The sequence below is a fragment of the Tinamus guttatus genome, unplaced genomic scaffold (assembly GCF_059628265.1).
Source record: "Tinamus guttatus ecotype Peru unplaced genomic scaffold, ASM5962826v1 Tinamus_guttatus_pri_ptg000035l, whole genome shotgun sequence".
Taxonomy (NCBI): Eukaryota; Metazoa; Chordata; class Aves; order Tinamiformes; family Tinamidae; genus Tinamus; species Tinamus guttatus.
Window position 1 is genome coordinate 6,891,683 of NW_028288569.1, and position 26,434 is coordinate 6,918,116.

At 43.9% G+C, this 26,434-nt stretch overlaps 2 protein-coding genes across 3 annotated transcripts; one reads left to right on the top strand and one right to left on the bottom strand.

The window, feature by feature from the left end:
* Nucleotides 1-510: 510 nt before the first annotated feature.
* LOC148595997 (uncharacterized) lies at nt 511-26,434 on the top strand. The gene is made up of 3 exons (XM_088534205.1): nt 511-619; nt 1,758-2,991; nt 26,380-26,434. The coding sequence occupies exons 1-3, from the start codon at nt 511-513 to the stop codon at nt 26,432-26,434; spliced, it is 1,398 nt and encodes a 465-aa protein (XP_088390331.1).
* Nucleotides 13,613-25,054, bottom strand: NXPE3 (neurexophilin and PC-esterase domain family member 3). 2 transcript variants are annotated; one of them, XM_088533754.1, is made up of 6 exons: nt 24,966-25,054; nt 24,086-24,298; nt 19,913-20,673; nt 18,639-18,712; nt 15,388-15,594; nt 13,613-14,165 (listed from the first exon to the last, which is right to left on the bottom strand). In XM_088533754.1, exons 2-6 carry the CDS (start codon nt 24,176-24,178, stop codon nt 13,615-13,617), a joined length of 1,686 nt encoding a protein of 561 aa, XP_088389880.1. In that variant the 5' UTR covers nt 24,179-24,298; nt 24,966-25,054; the 3' UTR covers nt 13,613-13,614. The 2 variants fall into 2 exon arrangements, with proteins under 2 accessions (XP_088389880.1, XP_010215455.2); XM_010217153.2 differs by lacking the exon at nt 24,966-25,054 and having other exon boundaries at nt 24,086-24,342.

Below are 26,434 nucleotides of genomic sequence, written 5' to 3' on the forward strand. Positions count from 1 at the left end.
TGATTTGTAATTCTTTCAACGGTTGCAGCTTATTTATCGGGTCTTCAGACATAAAACTATTGCCAGTCAAAGCAGATTAGGACAGGTCCAATTCCAGCGCGCTCTGTAACAAAAGGCTCTTTCAGAAATACACACACCCGTCTGTTGCACAAGACGAGTTGGCTCCTGGCACCTCTGCACTCTCCAAGTGCTTCCATGCAAGTTACAGGCAAATTGTTACTACATTTGCACCTTTAAATTATTAATGTGGCGGGCCTTGAACATAGTGGGGAGGGTCCAAATACTGCGTTACACACACCTGCGGCGACCATAGACCTCGCAGATGGATTGAGCATCAAGAAGTTCCTCCTGGGCAGAGTAGCAAGGAAAAGTGGCCGTCAGCTGCTTTCCTCATGGGAAACCTGATGGAAGCAGCAGCGGCAATGAGCAGCCAAAGGAAATGGATGGGTGAGGAAGGAGCTGCAGGGACACGGCGACCAGGCGGCTCCAGCCTCGCGTGGCTGTGCCGTAATGCTCCATAGACCGTCGGCGTGCAGAGCCACAGACGGCGAGCTCACAGCAGCAGGATGCCGCAGGTCCCCGCTGCTGGCATCGCGGCTCCTCCTTGCACCACCGCCACGTACAGCAGTGTATCAATAATGCCAACTAGCGGCCGGCGTTAGCAAGGTTTTCCCACATACCTTTCTTAAACACATCCACGAGCAGCAAGATGTGCTTCTCCTGGCACCTCAGAGAGGTTGTGGAGTCTCCAACCCCGGAGATCTTCCAACCCCGTGTGGCTGCCACCCTGTGCCACGTGCTATGGATGTCCCTGCTTGAGCAGGGCCGTTGGACTAGGTGGTTTCTAGAGGTCCCTTCCAACCTCAACCATTCCGGGATTCTGTAATTCAGGATTTCTAGAAGCACGGTTTGTATTTAGTTGCTCTGTTTGAAACCTGAGTACACTTTGCTCCAGGACTGCTTCCCAAACAGTGCAAAACTGTGCTGGAGTTGTCTCCCTCCTCTGCACTATTACCCCCAAATGGGTATCCTACCTGGTCTCCCCCTCGAGCCTCTCTCTTGGGTCTCTCCCAAGCCCCACTTCAGCTGAAGTGGCAGAGCCTCAAACTACTAGTAACAAGGCTTTGGTTTTGCCGTGCATTCCTCCTTGTATAACCTTTCTGGTATTTCTTAAACTGGAAATGAAAATATAGCTCACAAGGCAGTTGCCTCACGCAGGTGAATATTTGCCGCACGGGTGTCACACGTTCCTTGCTCCCAAGCAGGTGTAATTAGCCTCCCTCTGCAGACTTTGTGTCGAGGCCGCTGCCACACCTGGGCCTGTTGGGAGCATTTCCGCACCGCGCGCAGATTCCACAGAGTCCAGCCTAACAGTGGATTCGCTTTTAAAATAGCATGGGGCGTGAAAGGGTGGAACTGTTTCACTTTTAGAGGCTGTTTAGGACCAATAGGTGGATTTGCTTTAGCCATTAAGGAGAGCATAGTCAGCGCACTGGAAGTGGTCAGTGACATATTGTTGCTCTCAAACACAGTGCAGAGGAGCCTTCCCTCTTTGCTATACTTGTATTGCTGCATTTTTTTCCTAGTTGTTGGTCTCCAAGACCGTCATTCTAGGATTTACCTAAACTTCAAAAGCCAGCATGTGTAATTCTTCATATTAAAGGAAAACTCAGACTATTTGTTTCCATATATCTTTTAGGGCTTGCTCCTTTGATCTGAAAAGATCCATCAGTTCTACCTTTTTTTCCTGTTCTCAGGATGTTTGATACTGAAAAAAATAGAAAAAGAAAAAGGGAGAAGAAAGAGAGAAAGAGAGAGAGAAAGAGAGAGAGAAGGAGAGAGGAAAAGAAAAAGGGAAAGAAAGAGAGAGAGAAAGAGAGAGAAAGAGGGAGAGAGAGAGAGAGAAAGAGAGAGAGAAAGAGAGAGAGAGAAAGAGAGAGAGACAGAGAGAGAAAGAAAGAAAGAAAAAAAGAAAGAAAGAGAGAAAGAGAGAGAAAGAGGGAGAGAGAGAGAGAGAAAGAGAGAGAGAAAGAGAGAGAGAGAAAGAGAGAGAGACAGAGAGAGAGAGAAAGAAAGAAAGAAAAAAAGAAAGAAAGAAAGAAAGAGAAAGAAAGAAAGAAAGAAAGAAAGAAAGAAAGAAAGAAAGAAAGAGAAAGAAAGAAAGAAAGAAGAAAGAAAGAAGAAGAAAGAAAGAAAGAAAGAAAGAAAGAAAGAAAGAAAGAAAGAAAGAAAGAAAGAAAGAAAGAAAGAAAGAAAGAAAGAAAGAAAGAAAGAAAAGAAAGAAAGAAAGAAAGAAAGAGAAAGAAAGAAAGAAAGAAAGAAAGAAAGAAAGAAAGAAAGAAAGAAAGAAAGAAAGAAAGAAAGAAAGAAAGAAAGAAAGAAAGAAAGAAAGAAAGAAAGAAAGAGAAAGAAAGAAAGAAAGAAAGAAAGAAAGAAAGAAAGAAAGAAAGAAAGAAAGAAAGAAAGAAAGAAAGAAAGAAAGAGAAAGAAAGAAAGAAAGAGAAAGAGAGAAAGAGAGAAAGAGAGAAAGAGAGAAAGAAAGAAAGAAAGAAAGAAAGAAAGAAAGAAAGAGAGAGAAGGAGAGAAAGAGAGAGAAAGAACAAAAGAACAAAAGAACGAAAGAAAGAAAGAAAACAAAGATAAAAAGAAAAGAAAGAAAGAAAGAAAGAAAGAAAGAAAGAAAGAAAGAAAGAAAGAAAGAAAGAGAAAGAAAGAAAGAAAGAAAGAAAGAGAAAGAGAGAAAGAGAGAAAGAGAGAAAGAGAGAAAGAAAGAAAGAAAGAAAGAGAAGGAGAGAAAGAGAGAGAAAGAACAAAAGAACAAAAGAACGAAAGAAAGAAAGAAAACAAAGATAAAAAGAAAAGAAGAAGAAAGAAAGAAAGAAAGAAAGAAAGAAAGAAAGAAAGAAAGAAAGAAAGAAAGAAAGAAAGAAAGAAAGAAAGAAAGAAAGAAAGAAAGAAAGAAAGAAAGAAAGAAAGAAAGAGAAGGAAGCTGTTTACTCCTCAGTAGATTCTTTCACACTGTGGCTATAAAGCAACTAAAAGCAATACAGAGAAACAGAAACACCAAACCCAGCAAGTGTCACAAAGCTGCCGATGTCGCTCTCGGCTCTTGGCGAGCAGTTTCCCTGCACACCTTACATTTGTGGACATTCCTCCCAGCACACTCCATGCCCTGGTTAGTCACGGTTTCTCATAAGCTTCTCTATCTCATTAGCTCATAAGCACCTTCCGCTCGCAGCGCGTAAGCACTCACCGCTGAGGAAATGCACGCGCCGCCGAGGTCACGGCACAGAAACAAGGAGCTCTTTCCCCATACCGAAGGGCAACGTCAGGTGTCAGCTGAGCACCTAGACAAGGTAAATACTGCATGTTCTCGCCTAGAAATATTTTGCTTACTATTTTTGCGGTATTCTGGTTTAGAAAGTCGGTTAGGATTCCCGATAGCAATGCTCTACTAGCAAACTTTAACTTGTGACATTTTTGCAGGTCCCCAGTGCTGTTGAGGAGTCTCATTGAAGGTCTAAGGGTTTAAGCCTGAGCTTTACTCAGGTCTCTTGCTGAAGGACTTTTTCCTCTGGCTCAGGCGACCCAGTTGGGCCACAGTCTGTAATTCTGAGCACATGGTAATTTTTCTCATGTGCTGTTAGTGTCAGTAACCTGTGCTGTAACTGTGTAAGTTGGGCTCAAGCAGACCTGGATTTCAGCCTTCACAAACAAGAACCATTTCAACCACTGGTAAAACAAACCCTAGCAGTGAATGCAGGGTCTGCAAGACAGCATCACTGTTCAGCTGTTTAGTACAGGAAGAAGAAAAAAATGCTTTATCTCACCAAGAACTGAATCAAGAAAAATGCAATTTTTCAAACTGCAGCTTGCCCCGGACCCTGTTTTTCCAGTCTCGCAGCACGTATGTACAGTACTGGGCAGGCTGTCTAAGGCTGAGGTTGCCATACATTCACACTTCTCAGGCACAACTCTTCTTCCACTCAGAAAGGTTATGCAGGTGGGTTTTGACACTTCCCTCCGTTCTTGGCCATGGCAAAGCAGCCACCTCTACTGCGCAGTGCTTCAGAGCGGGCTGGCACCCGCCCGGCTGCCCTAGACGTGGCGCAGCGTGAGCGCAGCGCGGCCGTGCGCTACCCGCGCGCGGGCTCGGCCCCTGCACGGAGCCTCCGCGCGGATCGGCACGGGACCACGCGGCTCGTGAGCGCAGCTGCCCGACCCGGTGTGCCCGTGCGCGTGCTGGAAACCCCGGGGAGGCACAAGGCAGCCGCAGCAAAAGGAGGACACTCGTACCACGTACACCTGATGCGGAGCTTAGTGAAGTGAATGCCCTGGCTGTTCACGTCTTGCGTCTTGACCTTATTTCACTATGATTTTCATTTTATACGTTCTAAATGCCTTTAGTTCAGTCCTCTGTTCAGCAGAGAAATCACAGTTTTCAAATCACACAGCGATCTGACCTCAGGAAAGTCCTGAAACTCAGCTGAAGAGTTGTCCTCTATTAGTCAGACCAGAATTCAAGCAACAGGAAGTTTTCTCCTTCAAAAAGCACCTAAATAAGGGTCACCAAATAAAATTCTACCGTGATAAGGAAAATATTTGGTGCTTCCAAGCAGTGGTGTAAAAAGTTTCCTGGCGCTTGGCATGAACTGCACATAGTAGGGAAGGTTTTGCCTCCAGTTCAATGTGTGCAATCATCTTCCAAGTGGGACTACGTCACTACATCTGTGGGTCAGAATTTGCTGCCACAAATGTCTCAACAATAAAAATCAGCATAAAGGATGTTTAGATGACGTTTGTTTTTGCTTCTACAACCTCAGCAAGCAATTGCTACATGTTGAAAAAGGAATCTGTGGCAATGGATAGTAATGACAAATTACAGCAATATGTAAATCACCTATCAGTTAGCATAAAGTATGAAGAAGCATGGAAATAAACCCTTTGAGTTAGTTGCACGTCATGCAAAACTCGGCTCCCACACACTTGTCTTTCTCCTTCCGTTCCCAGCTGGGGAAACACACCAGCTACGGCGAAGCACATCACGTCTTACAGACTTACTTTTCACAGGTGCTAGGCCCTGGATTTTTAATTTCTTTTTAATTTCCTGGCAATCACACAAAAAGAGATCAGGACTAAAGGCAGCTCCAGTTCCTTCCTTACCCATTTGGTCAGAGCAGGAGCATGGAAAGCAGGCGCAGGGGGAGCAGAGCCGGGCTGTGCTGCCCATCTCACATGGGAAGCCTCAGCAGGCGAGGAAAAGAAGCCTTTTCCTCGGTATGTGTAGCTTTTTAGTGTAGTTTAAGTTTGTTAAACTTAACTTTCATTCCTCCAAAATTAAACTGCAAGAAAGTAGGCATAGATGCCTATTTTTAAATGTTTTGTCACACACAGAATGCACCAGGACCTTATACCCCGAGCTACAGAAGCTGCGTGTGACTGATGCGTCGCTATCCCAAAATTGCTGATGAGCTGCCAGGAAAGAAACCATAATCTGGATTACACCGAACACCTGCTCCCACTAATCACATTTCCTCTGCTTAGTGCGGCCAGAGCTCAGTATCCCATGCATCCCGAGTCCTGGGGGATACTACATCCTCCCCTGGAAAAAAAAAAGATTACTCAAGGGAGGATTGCCTGCAACAGCAAGGCGATGTAGGGGTCAAAACTCCAGCAATTTCTAGCTGGAGGAAAGTACCACTCCACTTTGCTCCCAAATCACTTGGGATCTTTCAAAAATCCTCCTGTTCAATGTGGGGCTTTTTTTTCCCCTGTTTGATTGTTGCCTGTTTTTCCTTCCCAAAAGTCAACCACTGCCCCATACCCAACCCCAAGACGTATCTCACTGGGTGATTACAGCACAAGCCACTTCCAAGGCTACTAGAGGCAAATAGCAACAACAACAAACCTAACAAACTAATGTTGTTCCAATCCTTCGCCCTTTTCATACGATAGAGCAAGTAAAACGATCGGGTACCTTCATGTCGGAGGAGTGAAGGGAGATCCAGCGCGAGGGAGCGCAGCCGCCGCTCCGCACCCCGCCGGCACCGGCCGTCCCCTATGGCCACATGTGTGCGACTGAGCGAGAGGTTCCTCTGGGGCTGAGCGGCACGAAACAGAGAAGTAGCAGCAGGGAAAGTTTTTTTTTTTTTCCTCCCTCCCAAACATCCTGCTTACTCTGGCTTTCTGGTTAAAAAAAAAAAAAAAAAAAAAAGAGCAAGAGATAAAACAGGAAAAAAAAATCCCTAATCAGAAACCCCCCCGAGTTTAACACGCCCCCACGCCGCACACCCACAGGGCTCTTTCTCTCGGGGCGGTCCATGCGGGAGCCCGCGGCACGGACTGAGGGGGAGGACGGCGCTGTCGGAGGGGCTCCCCGGGCTTTTCGGGTGCTGAGGAATTTCCGAGGCCAGGCGAGCCCTCTCGGGGACATTCCCCTGCCGCCGAGGCTGGCAGGAAACCCCGCGCTGGCGTAAGGCAGCTCGAGCTCACTGCGCTCTTAGCGCTAGCGTTTTGTGGGAAGAAGGTTGAGAAGGAGCTTGGGGACCCCCGGGATGGGCAGAAAGGGGCAGCGTAGCCCAGTGGGACTTTTTTGCCTGATGCCCAAGATGTCTTTCTTCCTCAACCAGCCCGTTCTTCTGGTACGGTAGCTGTATCCGACTGGGAAGCCGTGAGCAGCCCTTGTCCTCAGCACGAGGACGCGGCGGTCACACAGGACACAAGAGGGATTCACCTTGCTCGGAGAAGGCAGCAAGTGAGGAGGGACCCCCTCAAACACCCTCCCACGTCTCCAGCGCCTCCCTCCCCAAGCACACACGCTACACGTGGCTTTGGTGGCTGCCACTGAAGGGGCACAAGCAGGGAGCCGCTGGCAACCCACCAGCCCTGTCCCCGCTGGCCACCCGCGCCTGGCCTTGCTCCCTCCCACGGCAGCTCCCGAGCCAAACATGACACGGACGGGGACCCCAGCAGCCACCCAGCGCCTGCAGGAGGCACCGAGGGCTCCCCAAGGGGGCACGGTTGGGCCTGGCCTCAGGGATGGCCGCGGTGGAGCTGCGGAGCTGCCTCCTGCCGGCACCTTCCTTTCCTTCTCCCCATCATCTGGTAACTCCCTCCCCAGTCAGGATAGCTCAAACGCACGGTCTCCTCCACTCTGGTTTCCGTGGAGGAAACTCGGTGCCAGCCACAGCCGTCACCCTGCCAGGGGCCGCTCGCTGTGCAAGCGGTGGCCGTGCCCCTGGCAAAAGGCTCAGCGGACCGGAGAAGCCCAGACTGGATGAGAAGCTGAAGCACTGAAGGGCAAAGCCAGGTCTACGTCGTGTGTGTCACGCAGGCAAGCGATGGGGAGCACAGTATGTGGAGGGTGCAAAGCTACTGACCCCCAGAGCCTTACTCCATCTCCCACCGTCAATATGAAATTGGTAGCAGGACAAGCTCAGCTATTGGATGCATTTTACGACAAGGTAAAGCAATTGCAAAAGTTGCTTCTTTCTGGAACTACTGATTTTTTTTTCCATTGTATTTTTGAGCCAGCATCTTCTTTCTTTAAAGTAACTTTTTTGTTTCTCTTTTTACAAAAACAAGGGCAAGAATGAGGTATGGCAGAAGAAAACATAATAGTAACACAAACGCAAAGGACACAAATTACAAAGGTGGTGCAGAAAGAGAAGGAAAGATTAGAAGGAAAGAAACAGGTGGGCCCAAAAGAGCTGCCTTGCCGGTGGCAAGGGACGATTCCCTGTGAGGAGCTGAGTCAGACAGAGAGACAGGGCAGGTGGCTCTGGAGAGCATGACTCACCCACCCTGGGAACGACAGGGCGACAGGGAGGGGAAGGAGCTGAATGTAGCATGGCAGGGGGAAAAGGGAAAAAGAGGAAGGTGAAAAAAGAGGAAAGGTGGAAAAGGTGGGAAAAGGAAAAAAGAAAAAAGGCAAAAGGGGAAAAGGGAAAAAAGGAAAAAAAGAAAAGAAAAAAGGAACAGAAAAAAGGAAAATGGAAAAAGAAAAAAGAAAATGGAAGAAAGAAAAAAGAAAATGGAAGAAAGAAAAAATGGAAAAGGGGGAAATGGCTAAAAAAGAAAAATGAAGGAAAAAGGAGGAAAATGAAGGAAAGGGCAGAAGGGGGAAAAGATGGAAGGAAAAAAGAAAAGGAAAAAGGAAAAAAGAAGGAAAAAAACAAAATAAAGGTAAAAAGGAATAAAATGAAAAAGTACAAAAAAATAAAGGTGAATTCTGTAGAGCTCTTCTCCTCTTTAGTCTGGGCTCTTTGGACCTGCCTCTCACTGAGCTGCAAAGTGCGCATCCTATTTTGAAGCCATGTTTTGAGAGCTCGTGCTGGTTGTGTAACTGCTCCTGGTGGTTGCAAACAGCCCGCGGTGGGAGTTCACACAGATGGAAAGGAGAGGCTGGGGCCGCGCTGAAGCCAAGCAGCGGGTTCATACAGAAGTGCAGAGGCCCCAGCCCAAGGGCAGCAGGCAAAAAGCACTTGTGTATTTTCCAGGCTGGAAGAGAGAGGCTAAGAAGCAGAGGGGCAAGACAAAATTCTCAGTGGGCGGCTGGGGCAGGATATACTGCCTCCCGTGCTGTGGATTTGCTGTCGGATCACAGGGCCTGCTGTATTTTTCCCATTCCAAAGGGAAATGACTTGAGGTGGGTTTTTCTATCCCGGTAAACTCTAGCCCTCGGGAGCCCTTGTGAGTTCAGAATGAAAAACAAGCAGGTAGAACACGTCCAGCAAAGTAACCACCCCCAGCAGGACAGTCCCGAGCCTACTGCAGGTAAACCATCCGTTTTACCAACTAAAGTTCATTCTACAAAGAGCTCCCAGCAAGAGACGCTCACCCAGTGCTGCTCGTGCCCTTCATTTCTAGAACACTCCAGAGGCATTGGGGAGCCTGTTGCACCTCGTGGCTGTGTTATTCCTTGCGGAGTCACTGTCTTCCAGTGCCTCAAACCCCTCTTCTCCCGGCCACGTTTGCTAGCTTTTCCTGGAGGTTTACTGGGTGCGGGGTGAGAGGAGCCAGCCTCTACCTTCCCCTGGGTCTGATTATGTGCTTGCTGTGCACCTGGGGCCCATGCCAAATAACTCAAATCCTGCTAATTCTTTAGCGTGTCCAAGAATTTCCCCTCTGTTCTGCCCCAGGCAGAGACACTCCTGTACAATCGAGGGCAAGAAAACCACAAGACCAATCTACTTATTTCACCCCCCAAGATACAGAACATCCCCACAAGAGGTTAGGGACACCAGCAGGGGAAGAGGACAGAGTAACTGAACAGGATTTTAGGCAGTCATGGCTCAGGTAGCAGCTACATTAACATCCCAGTTCAGATCAGTGCAACGAGCACTCAAACTAATATTTCAGGAAAGACTCAAAGATCCAGATGGAAGAAGATTAAAAAAAAATGTTGCCTTTGAGTTTAAATACATGGGTCCTGTAGCAGCCAACAGAGCGGCCCAAGGGTTTCCAGGGGGCGGCTGGGTCCCTAACTCCGTGGGATCACAGGCGGCTGAGGGAGGTGCGAGGGTTTCTGACGAGTCAGGCCCGACAGGGGAGGAGGGCGGCAGGAAACGCAGCGCAGGTCTCACGCCGGAGCGCTGCCCTCCAAACACGCAGCGTCAGGGAAAGGAAAAGGAAAGAAATCTCAACAGAGCGATCGTAATCGCCGAGACACTCTGTGAAGCTTCCGCGCCACAGACGGCACAAGATGCAATCATTAGGTAAGACGAAGGGAAATACGACACACTTCTAAGCAACCGTAAAAATAGGAAGGGAAGTGTGTGGGGTTAGATAAACAAGATACACAGACTGCATCAGAGGAAACCGTTCTAATGAGAGCGCGCAAACTTGCCCACTTCATTAGGAACTTTTTATTCTTTGAGCATTTTGGCAATTTTTCTTCTTTTTTGATCACACATCAGAAAATACATGAGGGCCCTCTCTGTATTGTAAGCACTTCCATAACATATCTATATATACTAGAAAAAAATCAAAAACTTGGAAAATAAATTATAGAGTATTTCACTGCTACTAACAGATGTCAGAGTCTTCCAAACAGTTTAAATATTCATAAGAGTGCAAAACAAAGCATGAAGTGACTTGGATTTAGCAAATAAGGGCTTTATAAATTAAATATGCATTTATGATTTAACTTTTTTGCTATTGAACTATGATGAGTGAAAAGACATTTTAAGAAACCCTTCTGCGACTAAACAAAGCCCCAATACCCTCATCCTTTCCAGGAGACAAGTTTGAATCTTCAGTTTTGTCACACATGCAAATGAAAGTGTCCCCTGTAACACATAAGGCCGCACACAAACCCTTCTAGTTGGTTCAAGTTTCCATTTTTAAAACACTTCCCTGTAAACAATTAAAATACATTGAATCTCATAAAGCAAAGGTGCAATAGTGCAGAAGGGATGGAATTAGAAACACTTGAAAAAATGAAAAAAAAATGGCAACTTCCAATTTTTAGCCTCTTTTTCCCCCAACAACTAAACACACATTTTCACTGATAAACCTGCCCAACACAATAACAAATTTCTCAAAGTGATCATGAGCACTGTGCAGTGTCATCAGTAAAAGAGATTACACTTCATGTCAGTCATTTATAAATTGCTCTGAAATCTTCTGATGAACATCAGAAAAATACTTAAATCCCAGCGAAAAGACTTGGTAAGTGAGCTGGGTATTGAATAATAATAATAATAAATAAGAAAAGGCAAGGAGGATCTTGCTCCTGAAAGTTTAAGGATCAAGAGACTCAGGATGGGAATGCAAGCATCGCATAGAATTTCTTCTCTTCAACTGAAGAAAACAGAAAGAAATAGAAAAGAAGGCATCGAAAGTCTTGTGACAGAGAAGATTTTTCACATATGCAGGAAGACACCTGAGAACCCAGAAGTTCCCTTCCAGTCCTGTTTCATAATAATAAACTTGAAAAAGTAATGAAGTGCTTAACCTACATCCTCATTAAAATCCATTTAGAAGCTTAAAAGTTTACAGACAGCAAATGATTTTAAAATATATTATTGCTTGTGATTCCATTTCTGTGCACAGTAGATATACAACTCAGGCAACCTGTAACAAGAGGAGATGAACGGAAACCAAAACATGTTTGTAGTTGCACTGAATGCCGTAAGAGCAGAGCATCTCCAGTATTCCTCTTGTTTTAACTTTAACAACTCTTCAGATACTTCCCTTCTCCTTCCTATTTCTGGGTCAAAAAGAAATTAAAATGATTAAAATCATTCCAAATTAACTAGCAATTTCCTCCAAGTTCTTGACCTAAAAGCTAATCTGTTATTAAAAAGAATTAACCTAGTTAATCTAAAAGAGAGATTCTACCACAAAGTGATTAGACATCGTTGTGAAGAGCAATCCTATTTTTACCTCCCTCAATCATCAAAATATCTGGAGATTTCCTCCTATCTATTTACTCTTGATTATTAATAGCTATAAGAAGTCGCTGTTGAGGAACAGCAGTGAGCACTGCAGCTTTCAGCCCACAGCACATGCACGCTTGATACAGCTTTATGAGGAAAACCAAAGGGCTAGTCCACAAATTAAGTGGTTTCCTTCAAAGTCTAAGCTCGAGGTGCCTCCTGTTTATTAACGTATTTGCACAGATTTGTTATTCAGGATGAAAGCTTTACACTCTGCCTATTACAAAGAGCACACTTGGAAAACATGAAAGGTCATTTTGCATTGAGGTGGTTTCTGGTACCTCCTCAGCCCTAAATTGGTGCGGTCTCTTCTTAGCAGAGCATAAATTCCCATCAACACATTAAAGAAAGAAAAAATTACCTAAATATACTATATGGATGGCCACTTTGCCAGGCAGCTGTTAACGGTGATCTGGAAAGACAAGATGAATGTGTGCATCTCCTCTTGTCATTTTTAAACTTCTTAAACTTAGTGAGTTATAAGCAGGTGCTACACACTTTCAGAGGCTAAAACATTGACATCTTAAAACAGTTCTCAGCTGTCCTTTAAAATGAACAAACAGCGTAAGACCCTGTAGCTGGCAGCATTAGGTGTCTTGAGGTTCCACCAATAAGAGCACCATCTTCCTGAACATAGCACAAAATCTGGCAGAGGAAACCTTTCTAAGATGATGAAATTTCAATGACTACACTGCGTGCAGCCTACCAGTTTATCTTAGTAATAATTCTCATCTTCTTAGTTTGCTCTCAGGAATCGCCTTTTGCACCCTCTTTAGGCATGATGAGCTTCTTGAGAAGCACTCCATCACTGGCTTGACACATTTTTTAGTAAAGCCACTGATCAAGATGACCTTTGGCTTGAGCAGGCTCAGAAATAACACAGCACCAAATGCTTCTACTTTGTTTTTTGGCAGGCTGATTTCAATCAAATAGCTAAACCAAAGTGCAATGAGTTAAAACTAGACAGAATTTCAATCAAATTAGCAGCAGAAAGCACCACTCCAGGAGGCTCCAAAGCCTCCAACTTGAACTCTAGGAAAACATCAAACATTTACCAAGCATCCGTATGGAGGATGACACTGGACATGTTCAATTTCTCAGTGAGTTTTTGAACCCCTTATATTGGCAGCAGTGATGAATAAGTGATAAAAGAAGGGCCAAACATCGTGGAAGGGATGCAGAAAGCTGTGGCAGGACCCAGGTGCTAGGTCCTGTTACTCATTCCTGGAACCCCAGCAAGGGCATTCAAGTCAGCAGGACCAGAAGCAGCAGCCCAGCTTTGCCAGAGTGGGCCAGAGCAGACTCAGCTGACAGATAAAGTAAACATTTTCATTAGGAAGTACCTCAAGCTCGGAGCAGGCACATCTGCCGTTTTTATTTCAACCTCCAGAAACTTCCCGAGATGGTGTCTTTGCTGAAATAGCTGCATACGCATTTCTCCATTACAGACAGAGCAAGAAGCAGACAGCGTATCAAAGCTCTGATGAGGCACAGTGATGCAGGAACCCAAACTAAAGTGCTGACAATTTGTGTTATTTAGCAGCTATCTGAGAGCACCCAGGGTGCCCAATTAGTGTGTTCTATGAAATTCCAACAGCCACTCTTGATAGCTTCATAAGTGTTATAGGTATATTAGCTGTGCTTCCTTCATTGATATTAGTAGCTTTAGGACACCCATTTCAGCTTTCTTGTTGGGCTTCGATGCAGGAGCAGACACAGGACACTGTGCTTCTCTGGCTGACGTACGCCAGGAGGGCATGTCCCTCCAGTCCTGGAATGGGAGAGGAGGACTGCCCCCCAAAACCCTCTTTCCTGGGATTCACGCACCTCTGGGCAGCAAGAATCAGCATTGCATGGATTAAGCAGGCAGCGCTGGCAGCCAATGACACCAATAAGCTGCATGCTCTCCTACCAAATCTTGTTCATTTAATCTAAGGAGCTGTCTAATAATTCGAGACACAAATGATAAGGTTGAAAGGAACCAAGCTGGCAGGAAGATGTGGCCTGAACTGCCAACTCCACTGTCCTTGAGAGCTCCCAGCACAAAGGGCAGCTAGACACTGCGCCCAACGGCAGTGACCAGGGTCCCTCCACACCACCCAGCACTGCTCGGTTGCAAGAAGCAACCTGACCTCAGCTAGAGTAGGACATGACAGCAAGACACCTAATTGTGCTAAGTCTGCAGCGGGCATACGTAAGATAGAAACGCATCTATCTGATTCTTAACAATGATTTCATTTGGGTGCAAGTTATGGGGCAAGTGGTGAGCCAGAGACATCTCCCAGGCATCTACAAAGTGCACAGCAATTCCTGAGAACATTTTCCTCATGACAGAGTCAAGCTGGTAGGAATACCAGTCACTGTTGAAGAGGCTCACTTCCGGCCCGAGCTCCTGAACATTGGCCGTCCTGATGACGATTACGGTCCTGGGGCTGCGATCCAGCAGCTGAATAATCGATCTGCGGATGTTCCTCAGCCGTCGGATATAGACTTCCACAGGGAACGTGCTGAAGTGGGACCATATGGTTATGGCTATCACAGTGTTCCTGCCGCCCACGATGCCGTTGAGCTCGTTGGCGATGTAGCGCAGCTCGCTGCTGAAGACTGTTGTGAAGCGGATGGGCGGCCCGTGGCAGCGGAACCGCAGCAGGATGTTGCGCTTCAGGTCCACGGCCATGAACGGGCCCACGTTCCTCGGGCTCCCCAGGTTAAATTCCACTAGATCTGAAAACCCAAGAACATGCGTTAGTTTTCTCCCTTGAGCCACCTTGTACACCATGCTCTGGCCACAGGGCAATGGTAAAAACAGACAAGGGAACCTCACACAACCCTCAGCACCCTAGAATGAAGGGCAAGGTGAGTGTCGTACATGCACTAGCTATGTATTTCAGAGAGGAGCAGATGGGTGTTGAAGTCTGCAAGGCTGCACACTTCAGCTTCACCAGGAGGCCAATGCCTTTTTCTAGCTCCCCAGGCTGTTTTTGTTTTCTCCTGAAAACAAAAGGAACTTTCAGAATAAAAACCCTAAGAATAAGTGCCCTCTGAATCCAGTGTTAATGGGAAGCCTTTTGGTCAACTCTGGGACTCCATTAAGTTTAAAGAATACTTAATCTGTAAGGCAGATCTTATCAACATGTACAAATACCTGAGGGGAAAATGTAAAGAGGATGGAGCCAAATTCTTCTCAGTGGCGGTCAGCAACAAGACAAGGGGTAATGGGTACAAATTAGAACACAGGAATTTTCATCTCCATGTGAGGAAGAACTTCTTTAGTGTTGGGGTGACAGAGCACTGGAACAGGCTGCCCAGAGAGGTTGTGGAGTCTCCTTCTCTGGAGATCTTCCAAACCCGCCTAGATGCTACTCTGTGCCATGTGCTCTGAGTGTCCCTGCTCTAGATGATCTCTAGAGGTCCCTTCCAACCTCAACCTTTCTGTGATTCTGTGATTAACGATTCTCAAAGTCTGCACTTACACAAAACTATTGCTTGCTGGAGGGGAGAAGGAATGACAGAGCAATGTCTAATTGGCTACTAAAGCTCTGTTATTTAAGGAAAAGCTAAAAATAAGGGAAATGAAAAAAAGAGCCCCAAAACTAGCCCACAGTAAGTCCACTACTATCCTGCTCCAAAGCCACTGTGGCTTGGGGCTCCTTTCCCAGGTGCCCTGTGCCACCTGGTGGCCACATGCTGCCGACTCGTGGCACTAACAGCAAGGTCCTTTGCGGAGGAACATTTTAGAGCAACAATCTGCAGGAACGCTGCAGCTCTCCTTCCAGCGCTCAAAAATACAAACGGCTGCCTTTCCGCCAGCCCCCATGACCATGCTTGCCTTTCCTCTTCCTTTATTTTGCCATTAGCATTCAAAAGACTAACTCTGTGTCTGATGAGAGAATATAGCTTCGCAAAGGCCTTTCAAGGACAAAATGAAATAAAAAATAATAATAACCTGGAACAAATGCTGTCAGATATTCAAACCACTGCCTTATTGTAGAGTCTCCAAACAAGTGGATTATTTTTCCTTGTAAGCACTTGGTGACATCCTCTGACTCATTGAAATGATGGATCCTGTGTGTTCTGGGCCTCCACTGGTCTTGATAATAATATCCAGAAGGGGATATATTGGGATCTTCAGCTCTGTCCATAGCACTTGAATCTAGAAGAGGAAAATTCTTTTAAGTTAACGTACAACAACAGAAAGAGCCTGCATAACCTTCATGGGCACATAGACAGTGATGCCTGAACATATTCCTTAACTTAGAACAAATCAGTCTGATATACCATACAAATTAAAAAGCTAAAAGCATCACATTTCTGTACAGCCTGAGTACCCTTTTTTCCTACTGCTGCAGCAAAACTCACAATTACTGACAGAGCTGGTTGAGCACTTAAAGTTTAACTGCTATCTCTGCCAACAATAACCACAACAAAAAAGTAAAAATAAACACCTGCTATTTTTCAACACTTTAGACAGAAGAGCTCAGTCTTGGGTGCAGAAGGTGCAGGGGGACACAGGCTGGAAGAGCTGCAGAGAACATAAACCTTCCAGTAGGCAGAGGACCCCAGAACCCCCAAGTCTGACTGTTCCTCCACTGACAACAAGGACTTGAAGTGTGTCCAAAGGAGGCAACAAAGCCTCCTTACAAGGAAGGAGGGAGCTGGGTTAATTAGTCTGGAGGAGGCTCAAGGGAGACCTTAGCGCTCTCTACAACTACCTGAGAGGAGGTTGTAGTGAGGCAGGGGTCGATCTCTTCTCCAGAATAACTACAGATAAGACAGATGGCCTCACATTGTGCCAGGGGAGGTTCAGGTTAGATATTAGGAAGAATTTCTGCACGGAAAGTCATGAAGCACTGGAACAGGCTGCCCAGGGAGGTGGTGGAGTCCCCGTCCCTGGCAGTGCTCAAGAATTGGGTAGATGAGGCCCTTAGGGACATGGTTTAGCAGGCAGGGTGGGGATGGACAATTGGATTTGATGATCTCAAAGAAGGTCTTTTCCAACCATAATGATTCTGTGATTCTAGCTGCAGTCCTCTCTCTGCCAAAGTGCACGTCTTCCCTCTAGCGGCCGAAGAACAAGAAGAAAATCCCACCTCTGGAATAACACACACTGATACTCCTCCTCCTCCACCCACACGTGCAGAAAAAATGAAGTTGAACTGTAAGGAGCCCCAACCTAGGAAGTACCAGAGCTAAAGCTACCATGTAGCATTTCATACCTGCCCCTTGCGTGTATGAGTTGTGGCAGCCTCCGATTCCATAGATCTGGGGCTTCCTCTCTGCTACAGACCCCTGAGGCCCTTGCCCTTTCACTGTCTGGGATGGCCCATTTGAACATAACAACTCTCAGTGGAACAAGGAGCTGCTCCCTGCATGAATCCAGTTGCACAACACAGCCACCTCCATCCAGTTAAGCTTTTAGCCACCTTAGAATGGCAACTATCTGTTAAGAACAGTCCCTGGCATTCCCAACTGGCAGCTTTTTGGAAAGGAATGGCTTTACACAATTTCTCTTGTATCCCACACCAGTAGGACACTTAGCCTTTATTGCATTTCACAGAACATGGTGATACTAATGCTGTGTTTGCATTGCTCAAATAATTCAGTCAGGAGGTTCACAGAAAAAGCCTTTAGAAAATTAGCAATTTTATTTTCAGATAATTATTTCAATAGCATGATGCAAATAAGGTGCCAACAAAGGAAAAGGAATAGTGAAGATCAGCTATCCAATCTGAATGAAACAGGCAAAGGAAAAACCCCAGCACGTGATTAAAGACTAACTCATAATGCGAATTCAGAGCTTCAATTCTTTCGGGTGTTTTTTAGGTTTTGATGCAAAGAGTGTGGTTTACTTACCTCTGTTCAACTGATTCTTGGATTAGATGTATACATATATAAAATTAGAATTGCTTGTTGCTGCCTCAGTAAACCTAACCTGAACATCTCAGTTCCCTTTTCAGTATCTTAGAAAGTTGCTACTTTCAGATTTTAGGAAAAGGTCCAATCTGAATAATTGTGATCCAAAAATGAAGGTAGAAGCTTATATTTCAGGAAAGGCATTGGTTAAAAAGCAGGCTACGGTATAGCAGGAGGGAGGAAGAAAAGATAATTTTGACTCTGTTTTAAAAATAAACCTCATTACATTTCCTCTGAAACAGAAATGTATTTGCAACAAATCAAATGTCAAAGCAATTAATTTAACTATGCATCAGACCTAAGAAATCCAAATATTCATGATCACTACTCCATGGTATTAAGTTTATTTTAGGTAGGCTGCTCTGTTGAAAGGAATTTCCCTGAGGAATATTGTGTGTCGCTTATCAACACTTTTAATCCAACATCGACCCTCAGGATATGCAGGCAGGCATCACCCTTGCCACCAAAACAGAGGGGTAATACCCTTCTGTTACATCTGAAATTAAATCTCAAATTTGCATTAGTTTCCAAGAGGAAATAAAGAAAAACTAAGCAATTGTACAACAACAACAAATCTAATCTAAAGGGTCTGGAGAAAGAAGAGGGGCAAATGTTGCTGACCTAGTAACGGCACTCTACTTTTCAGTGTCTATGACAGCAGAATTAAAAGTATGAGATGCTGCAGGCTTTTTTATTATTATTATTTATTATTATGACTTTACTGCTCAAGTCAAGAACTACACCTTTAACATTTCCTCCACCTTATATGAAAATACTGAAAAGCTCTCAGTTAGGTAGGAATTCTCTGTGTATCACATTTTTTGCAAGTTTTTTTTAGGGTATGAAACTATTAAGTTCTGGTTCACAGCCATAGGTAACAAGTTATGAAATAATAATACTATTCTGCAAAATTCTTAGCAAGAGGAAATGATGAAACAAAACATCAAAGCTGGTTTTGAAAGTATTATAATATGTTTTAGATCTCTGAGCAAATGCTAGGGAAAAAAAAATCCTCCTCTGGCAAGAAAATAACAAACTCGGGATTTTTATTTATTTGCCAAAAAGCCTGTTCAGCTACATAATTTTAGACACACTCTGCTAATAATCCCAAGCTTATTTGCATTACAGTAACACTGAAAAGACTCCATTTTATCAATAAGAATTTAAACATTTACTTGGATTCTATATGAAAACAAGCAAACTAATTATCAACTCATGCCTACTGGCCTTCTTAATAGCTCTAAATATGAATTACAAACAAGAAACTTAAAAAGTTTACTTTACCTGTAAATGCCTTGGGCTTCACAGTCACTGCATCAGGTCCACTGGGGAATATGGGCATTTTGATATTCACGTCACTTGAAAAAAAATGGAAATAATAATAATAATAGTATGGCTGTAAAATTTCAAAGTAGCATTAACCTCATTTTTTCTTAACTGACTTCAAACAAGCACACAGGAATCACTGTAAGTTTTATTTTTTTTAAACTTACCCTACTTCCTGTAACAAGCTACACACACATTTTTGTAAGGCAAACCTAGATAAAGGTAAGGTGTCCATCAAGCCATCAGAAGCCCGCTACATGCTCTGGGGACTTACCACAAAGCTGGGAGATTCCCAGCTTGCGGTACGCGTGCCGCTGCCAGGGGGCAAACCACTTGAAAAGGGAGCGCTGCAGCGGCAGTTCCCAGCCCTGCCTGTCTCTGGAGGGGAAATACAATTTTTTGAAGCAGTCACAGCTTTCAGCCTCCATAACGCCAAGGCTTGCTCTGCAGCACAGCACCCCCACGAGCTGCAGTTCTAGCTCCGGGTTGCACTACCGTTGCTGTGAGCTGCCTCTGCAGGCACCTGGAGCACAAGCCAATCTCTGAGATCCCCAGCAGGGAGGCCACCCAGTAGCGAGCAATTTACTGCATGCAGAAACAAGTTCAGCCCCCTAGCACTAAGTGGCTTTACAATTGCTTGAGAACATCAGTGAAGCCTAATGATTTTGTGTTGGATACATGTCAGGTCTGTGAGGCTGTAACATACAGAGGTTTAATACTTAAATGAGGAAAAGTCATGAACACTTTATGGAAAAACATAAGAACTGATTTTAAAAAGGTATTTCTGCAAAAAAACACCAAAAGTTTTAAAAACCCAAAACCAAACCAAACCAAAAGAAACAAACAAAAAAACCACACCTCCAAGTATAGTTGTTGCTGTTATAAGCACAGATACAGAAACAAACAACAACAAAAAAGGAAACAGCCCTGAAACCACCACCACGTTTAGACAGCACGCTCTTATGAAAGTTAGCAGGTGCATCCGGGGCTGAACGCAAAGCCTAGAGACAAAACTACACTGCACTTTCTTTAATTTGGAACTAGTGTGTTCTTGCACAGCTGTATGGAGGGGAAGGGAATAGTTGGCAACTCACATCAAACAACCAGATAGAAGTAGATTACACCTCCTCTATGGCTAATAATTTATCCCATTTCACCAATAACCTTGTTTGTTTCTTTTAAAAAGGATAGGTTACTTGACTGAGTGCATATAAATTGAATAACAGACATACCTTTGGAAAAAGAGGCTTTCCTCTTGTGTCAGAAGACCTTTCTGATATCCACCCTTGGCATGACTGATTCGACTGGCACAGGAGAGTTTCCGCGGCTTGTAGCAGAACCAGGGCTCACCCGTGTAGAGATCTGTGAAGTTACAGACTGGGAGATCTCCAGGCAAACACACATTGCACTCGGTGGTTTCCGAAAACCTCCCAGACTTGAAGGAGCTTTTAAAATAGACTCTGTCTGGCCTTTCTTCTCGCAAACGCAGGAGCACTTGGATTGCTTCACTCGGGTGGACAAGCGAGACAGATATTTTGACCTCCCCTGGCCAAAGTAAAGTAAAAAAGACCTTGTAAAAGCCATTATAGTAATCTACAACCCTCCCCACTGCTCCAGCTTTCAGCAGAGGAGAGTGAATCCGAGCCTGTAGGTAGTCTCCACCATATTGCTTGGGTTTTCCTCGGAAGTCCTTCATCCGGACCAGCACCTCTAACTGATCACCCACCTTGAAGAGTGCACCAGGTTTCACAATCACAAAGTCACTGTGTGCAGGATCTGTGCTTTGTACAAAAGGGATTTCATCATCAGGAGGTTTTGGCCAAAGCAGAGCCGCAAGCAAGGACTCCTCTTCTGCTTGCTCTCTCTTGGACAAACGCTGCCGCTCATAACCGCAGTAAAGCTTCCTGGCAATTCCAGTGGCCCGTGACAGAGTTTGCCTGTCATTGTTTGCTGTTATCCAGCTGGACCCTGAAACAGTGGCATCATCTAGGTGCTGGGGAAAAAACAAAAGAAATACTTGAAACTAAGCCATTATACAAAGCACTATAAGTAACAAGAAATGATCTTAAGAACTGTGTTTTGCTTTACACAGATTGGAAGCTGACCAAATGCAGCAACTGTACTAGAACATACAGAATCATTACCTTGGGTTTTTTTTAGGAAAATAGGTGAGTAATTGGTGGTTACCCAAAAGCCATTTTGTCCTGCTGTGGCATAGAGGTTTTTAGATAAAACAGGCCCAGTGTTTTCTGTGGTAACATTTTTGACACCAATGTATTTTGTAAATATCAGTAATGTGAAAAGAGCAACAAGGTCCTACCATTAAACAGTAGACGGTGATTAACCTTTAACTTCCTTACTCTGATAATGGTTTATTCTTAAAGCATGATAAGGTTAAATATCTCCCCAACAGAGTTCCTTTGACACATTAGACTGCAGATGAATCTGATGCAGCCTCCATCCATCCTTCTAGAAGAGCCTGCTAGCACCATACTGCTTCCTGGAACAATATCTGGAGCATGGACTTCCTTGTCAAGTACAGATTAAGAGAAAGGGATTTAAAAAAATAAATAAACAAAAAAGGAGGTGAAAAAATCATCTGCATAAATCCACTTCTAGAGCTAAATGAAAATCAGGCAAGCAGCATCTCCCGGAAGCATCAAAGATGTAAGAAGTTAAATACTACACTAAGCTAAGAGAATGATACTTTTGCTATAACTTCAGAGAACAGTATTTAAAAACATTTTTACACAGAAACAGATGCATCCTCTTCATGAGCACAAAATACTGTGGGTTTGCATTAGGAAAAAACATAACTTTGCATAGTTGCTAAGACTCTGGTGTTACCTATGAGATATCTAATCAGCCTATCCAACCTTAGACCTCAAGTATGCACAAAATCATGAGATAAAGAGCTCTCATTCTGTTATGTAACAGAAGTTATCTATACTCACATTTCATATAGAAGCAAGCAACACCATCTCTTTTCAAGCACAGATTATGTTATAAAACATATCATTCATAGGATATCAGAGAATATCCATCAGATTTAAGGAACTCCTAAAAACACAGTATTTGGAGTTTTTTGCTTTCTCCGTAATACACTGTTCAGTAAAGTACTAAAATTCCCATTAAATTCCCATTAAAAATTCCCAGTAAATCTCCATTTATTCTTTTAAGCTTTACTTAGTCCATATTTATTGTCACATAGCGTACATGTACATATCAAGTAGTTTTCCCCTTCCTGCTACATTTTATTTGAATTTGCCAGTGTATTAAAGTCATTTGAGCAACAGAGATTGAAAATTATTTCTAGGGAAAAAGATGTATCTAACAAAGCATTCATAAATTAGAGGCTTTTCAAGCTTGTTACGCAAGAAGTCAGTTTTGATCAGCTTAAGAGGATTCTGTATATCCATCCGACACCTCAATGTTATGATTATCCTCTTACTTTGATATACATGCTAACTATAAAACGTAAACTGTAACTTGTTACATTTAACTACGAAGTGTAAATTGATAGGTATTCACAGTTTTCTTTGAAGTCTACTGAGGTAATTCGCAAGTGTTTCCATTTTCCATCACAGCAGGGAAAAATGCAGATCTGTGACTGTCCATTATTTCCATTAATCCAGTAAACTTCACGCTGAGAACGAAACACAGGTAGGTTTCAACCCCAAATCCTGCCGCCATGTGTTCCCAAATTAAGCCCTGTGTCTATTTTTGCATACAAAGCTTTCAACATGATCTTTAGGACCTCTTTCTAGCACATGCATATACATAGCACAGATAATACTTGTTTATCAGATGGGCACTGCATAGAAAATTTTTAAAACAATTAACTGTGTATTTGAATACAACAGACTTGATTATGCATGAATCAGCAAAGAAAATAACTATTTTCCTATGGGAACAGGAGGGAGAAACTGTGCATTTGTATAATTCTTAGGTTAAGAGTTCTCTCTCGAGACAAGATCTCTCAGGGCTTTGCTGGTTCTTCAACAGTTGGTACTTCAAAGGTCAGTAAAACGTGCTTTCCAAACAAACAGGAGACACAGCTATTTAAGACAACAGTCCTATCACTATTTAAGCCTTCTCTAAATTTCCTTTGGGTTTTTTCTTTTCTCAAAGACTTACATGATGTTGCTTCACAGGCTAGCTAGTCTTTGTGAAGTCTCTTCAAGGTCAAACTTCTTATAGTGCAGCATACGATAAATGTTCCTTTAGTTTTTAATACAAGTTCTGTACTGGCTAACACTCCCCTACTTCACTATTTCCAGGTATGTCCCATTCAAGATGTCTTGATTTCGAGTGTGACTCCTAATATTTATTTGCTGTATTCAGCAGCAAAGCAGAAAGGAAATGTGATCACAAAGTAGTTTAATGGATGTTTGCTGAGCAAAGTAGGCTGAACAGAATGGAATACAGGTCAGTAACCTTGTTTGTTTTGTTGTTGTTTGGTTTTTTTAGCTGTTTGATTTACATACATCATTCTTCCTTTATCTTTGCAAAAGACTTTCCCTCTCCCTAAAAACTATCATTTCAAAGTGCTTCTAAATCACAGGATGCTCACATCCACCTGAAGTGGCTCTGCGGCTCCAAAGACACATGCAAACTCCCTTACACTAAAATCATGACATTATTCCTTAGCAACAACCTGATATTTTTCAGAAAGTAAAAGAAAGCTGGGCTGTTCTATTAAATCAGTCAAATTCAAGGCATACCTGTACAGCAAGGTCATGCACACAAGATTATTTTGGTTTGGCCTGGTAAATTAAATCAAAAAACAAACAAACAAAACCCATCAAAGTCAGTTAAGGGTATGTTTGAAAACACCTCTACATTAAAGTGATAAGCAAAAACGCGTAAGTGTGCTAGTCAGACACAGTGGAGAGAAAAAGGGAAAACAATGCATCAGTCCACAATGTCACATAACAGGAGACCAAGGCAACCAAACTCCCTAGGCTGGAGAAGGCCGAGAGGGAATCTAATTGCAGTCTGTTGTGACAGAGAAATTGGAACAAGACTTCTCCCAGAAGGGTGCAGCAAAAGGACAAGAGGCAATGGCCACAAGTCTCACCAAGGGAATTGCCAGCAGCACAGAAGAAAAATATTGTTTCCTAAGAGAACAGTGCAGCCAGTTGCTCATACAGATTGTGGAAACTCCTCCCATCCTCAGAAACTGTCAAACCTCAACTGCGCAAGACCCTGAGCAACCCAAGCCAACTTTGAAGCTTGCTCTTTGTGGAGGGTTTGGACTAGAGGCCACCAGACACCCCTTCCAGCCTGAATTTTTCTGTGATTCCAAGCTGTAGATAAACACTGTTAACCACAGTCCTCTCCTTATGCTCAGACAGAAATAACATCGCTCAAGCCCGCTTGCAGAAGAAACAGGCTTCACTTACCTCTAACTGAAGAAAGTTATGGACCAGCACCACGATAGCCAGTATTGCCAGAAGCAGGCAGAAAATTTGCAGTCTGAATGAGTCCCGCCACATTGTCCACTCATGTCTTTCGGTCCCATGTTAGACATGACCATGATTTCCATTCCCCACAGACACAGAGGTCATTGTGTCTCTGCACCACACAACTGAGTTCGGCTGACTTCCACTTCATGCCTGCAAATGTATTTCCAAAGATTACATGAAGTCCCCAAAATACATTCGAAAAACGAATTTAACACTGAAAGCGTCCACTGAACTTTGCAATGCAGCAAAAATGACACAATAGACTTAAGTCAAAACAGACTTTTATGGCATTAAGTACTTATCACTACTATCAGTTATGTCACTTAACTCTTGGGTAGATCATGGCAAAAGTTTATCATAAAGCCAGTCACATCCATATTTAAAATTTCTAAAATTCTAAAATTTAATATTTTTAAAAGGCAGGAGCAGCATACAAGATCTCTTTGCAACGAGAATGAAAAACCATCCCATTTATACTTTAGTTAGGTCATACTATGGCTACCCAGTCATCACAAACCCAAGAGGTTTAACAAGAACTAATAGTGTTGGGTATCTCCGTTTAAGTGATTGGAGGTTCCAAGAGGTTGCTAGTAAAGACTAAGGTTTAAAGCAAGTCTGGATAGAATTGAGATAAAAGATACTTTCCCCAGCTTTCGGCTTGGGAGACGAAAGGAAATGTCTGTAACATCTACCACTTAACCAGGAGACGTCTACCAGAGTCAAATGGACTGAATGAATGATTGAATGAAAATTTCAGGAATCTTCTCTTATATTACACTATATCCTTTCTGATTTTCTGTCATTTCAAATGACTTACTGCTACACAGTTCCAATGGCAAGAAAATATTCTGGGAAAGATACAAGGTTTCCTAATAAAATAGAATAGTCACATTTTATAAAACTTAACTTTCATGAAATAAAGGGTTTGCGTGATGTTTCTTAACAGTGAGGGTGACAGAGCCCTGGAACAGGCTGCCCAGAGAGGTTGTGCAGTCTCCGTCTCTGGAGATCTTCCAAACCCGCCTGGATGCCACCCTGTGCCACGTGCTCTAGGTGTCCCTGCTGGAGCAGGGGGGTTGGACTAGATGGTCTCTAGAGGTCCCTTCCAGCCTCAGCCATTCTGTGACTCTATGATTCTATGTTGTTTGATAGATGATCTGCTACAGAACCTGGACTTGAAAACTGTTGAAAAACCGTTCTTGCTGCTGTTGCACTCTTATCGTCCCTCCTTTTTAAAGCACTATTTTGAGGCTGGCATTTTCACAAGCAATAGGGCTACCATTCTTGCAAGAGAAGAAGGTCTAAACTTGGAAACAGATAACAGATGGAGAGAGGCTCTCTTCAGTCCCTTCAGACTTTCTATGCTCAATGCAGTATTATGTTGGGAATTGGCTACGAGAGCGTGGACATGAGTATGGATCCACTGACTTTGGTTCAGGTCTGCAACTGAGCAAGCAGGGGCTTCTGGGAGATTGGGCCTCAGGAGAGAAGTGCTGAAGACGTGCTGGTAAGGCAAGGACACTCTGTCCTTGGCTAGTTTCGTAAACAACTTTGAGGGGATAAGGCAGGAAGAATGAAGAAGCTGCTTGCTTATCGACCGTAATCTGGGCTGGCCAGACTGAAGTTATCTTTCTAATAAACAATCAAATACCATTAGCAACCAATCACCGACTGATACATTGGCATGCTCAAGCTGTAACTGTATAAATGTGCGCTGTCTCGGGCAATAAAGTGAATACTGCTTATCACTCATATTGAGATGTCTTAACTCAGCGTATTCCTCCACCACCCAAAAAGTGGCGCCCGAACAGGGACTCCTGATGGGGTACCCTCGACCCGACTCGGGGTGGTGGACGCGGAGAAGTCTCGGGAGCAGCGACCGAGGGGCAAAGACTGCTACGCAGTCTCGGAGCCTGAACCGATTGAAGTTCGCCGTCTGCGGGGGCCGCCGAAGATAGAGCTGCAACCTGGCGCTGAGGAAAGGGAGAAGGCATCAGGATAAGGTATTTACAGAGTTTTAGAAAAGAAAAAGAATGGATCTCGAAGTGGCCCTAAAGTTATTGCAGCAAAGCGGGGAGTAGATAAAGATGTTATCAAAAAAATAGCAGGGTTGGTTTCGTTGGGACATTCGCAAGAATGGTTCCGAGACCCTGATTTACTGTCTGAGGTGGATGAGTGGAGGAATTTAGGAGATTGGTTATGGGACAAAGTAATAGATGATGATAAGGGAGCAAAAAAAAAAAAAAGAAAGAAAGAAAAAAAAAAATTAATGAAACCTTGGCGTGA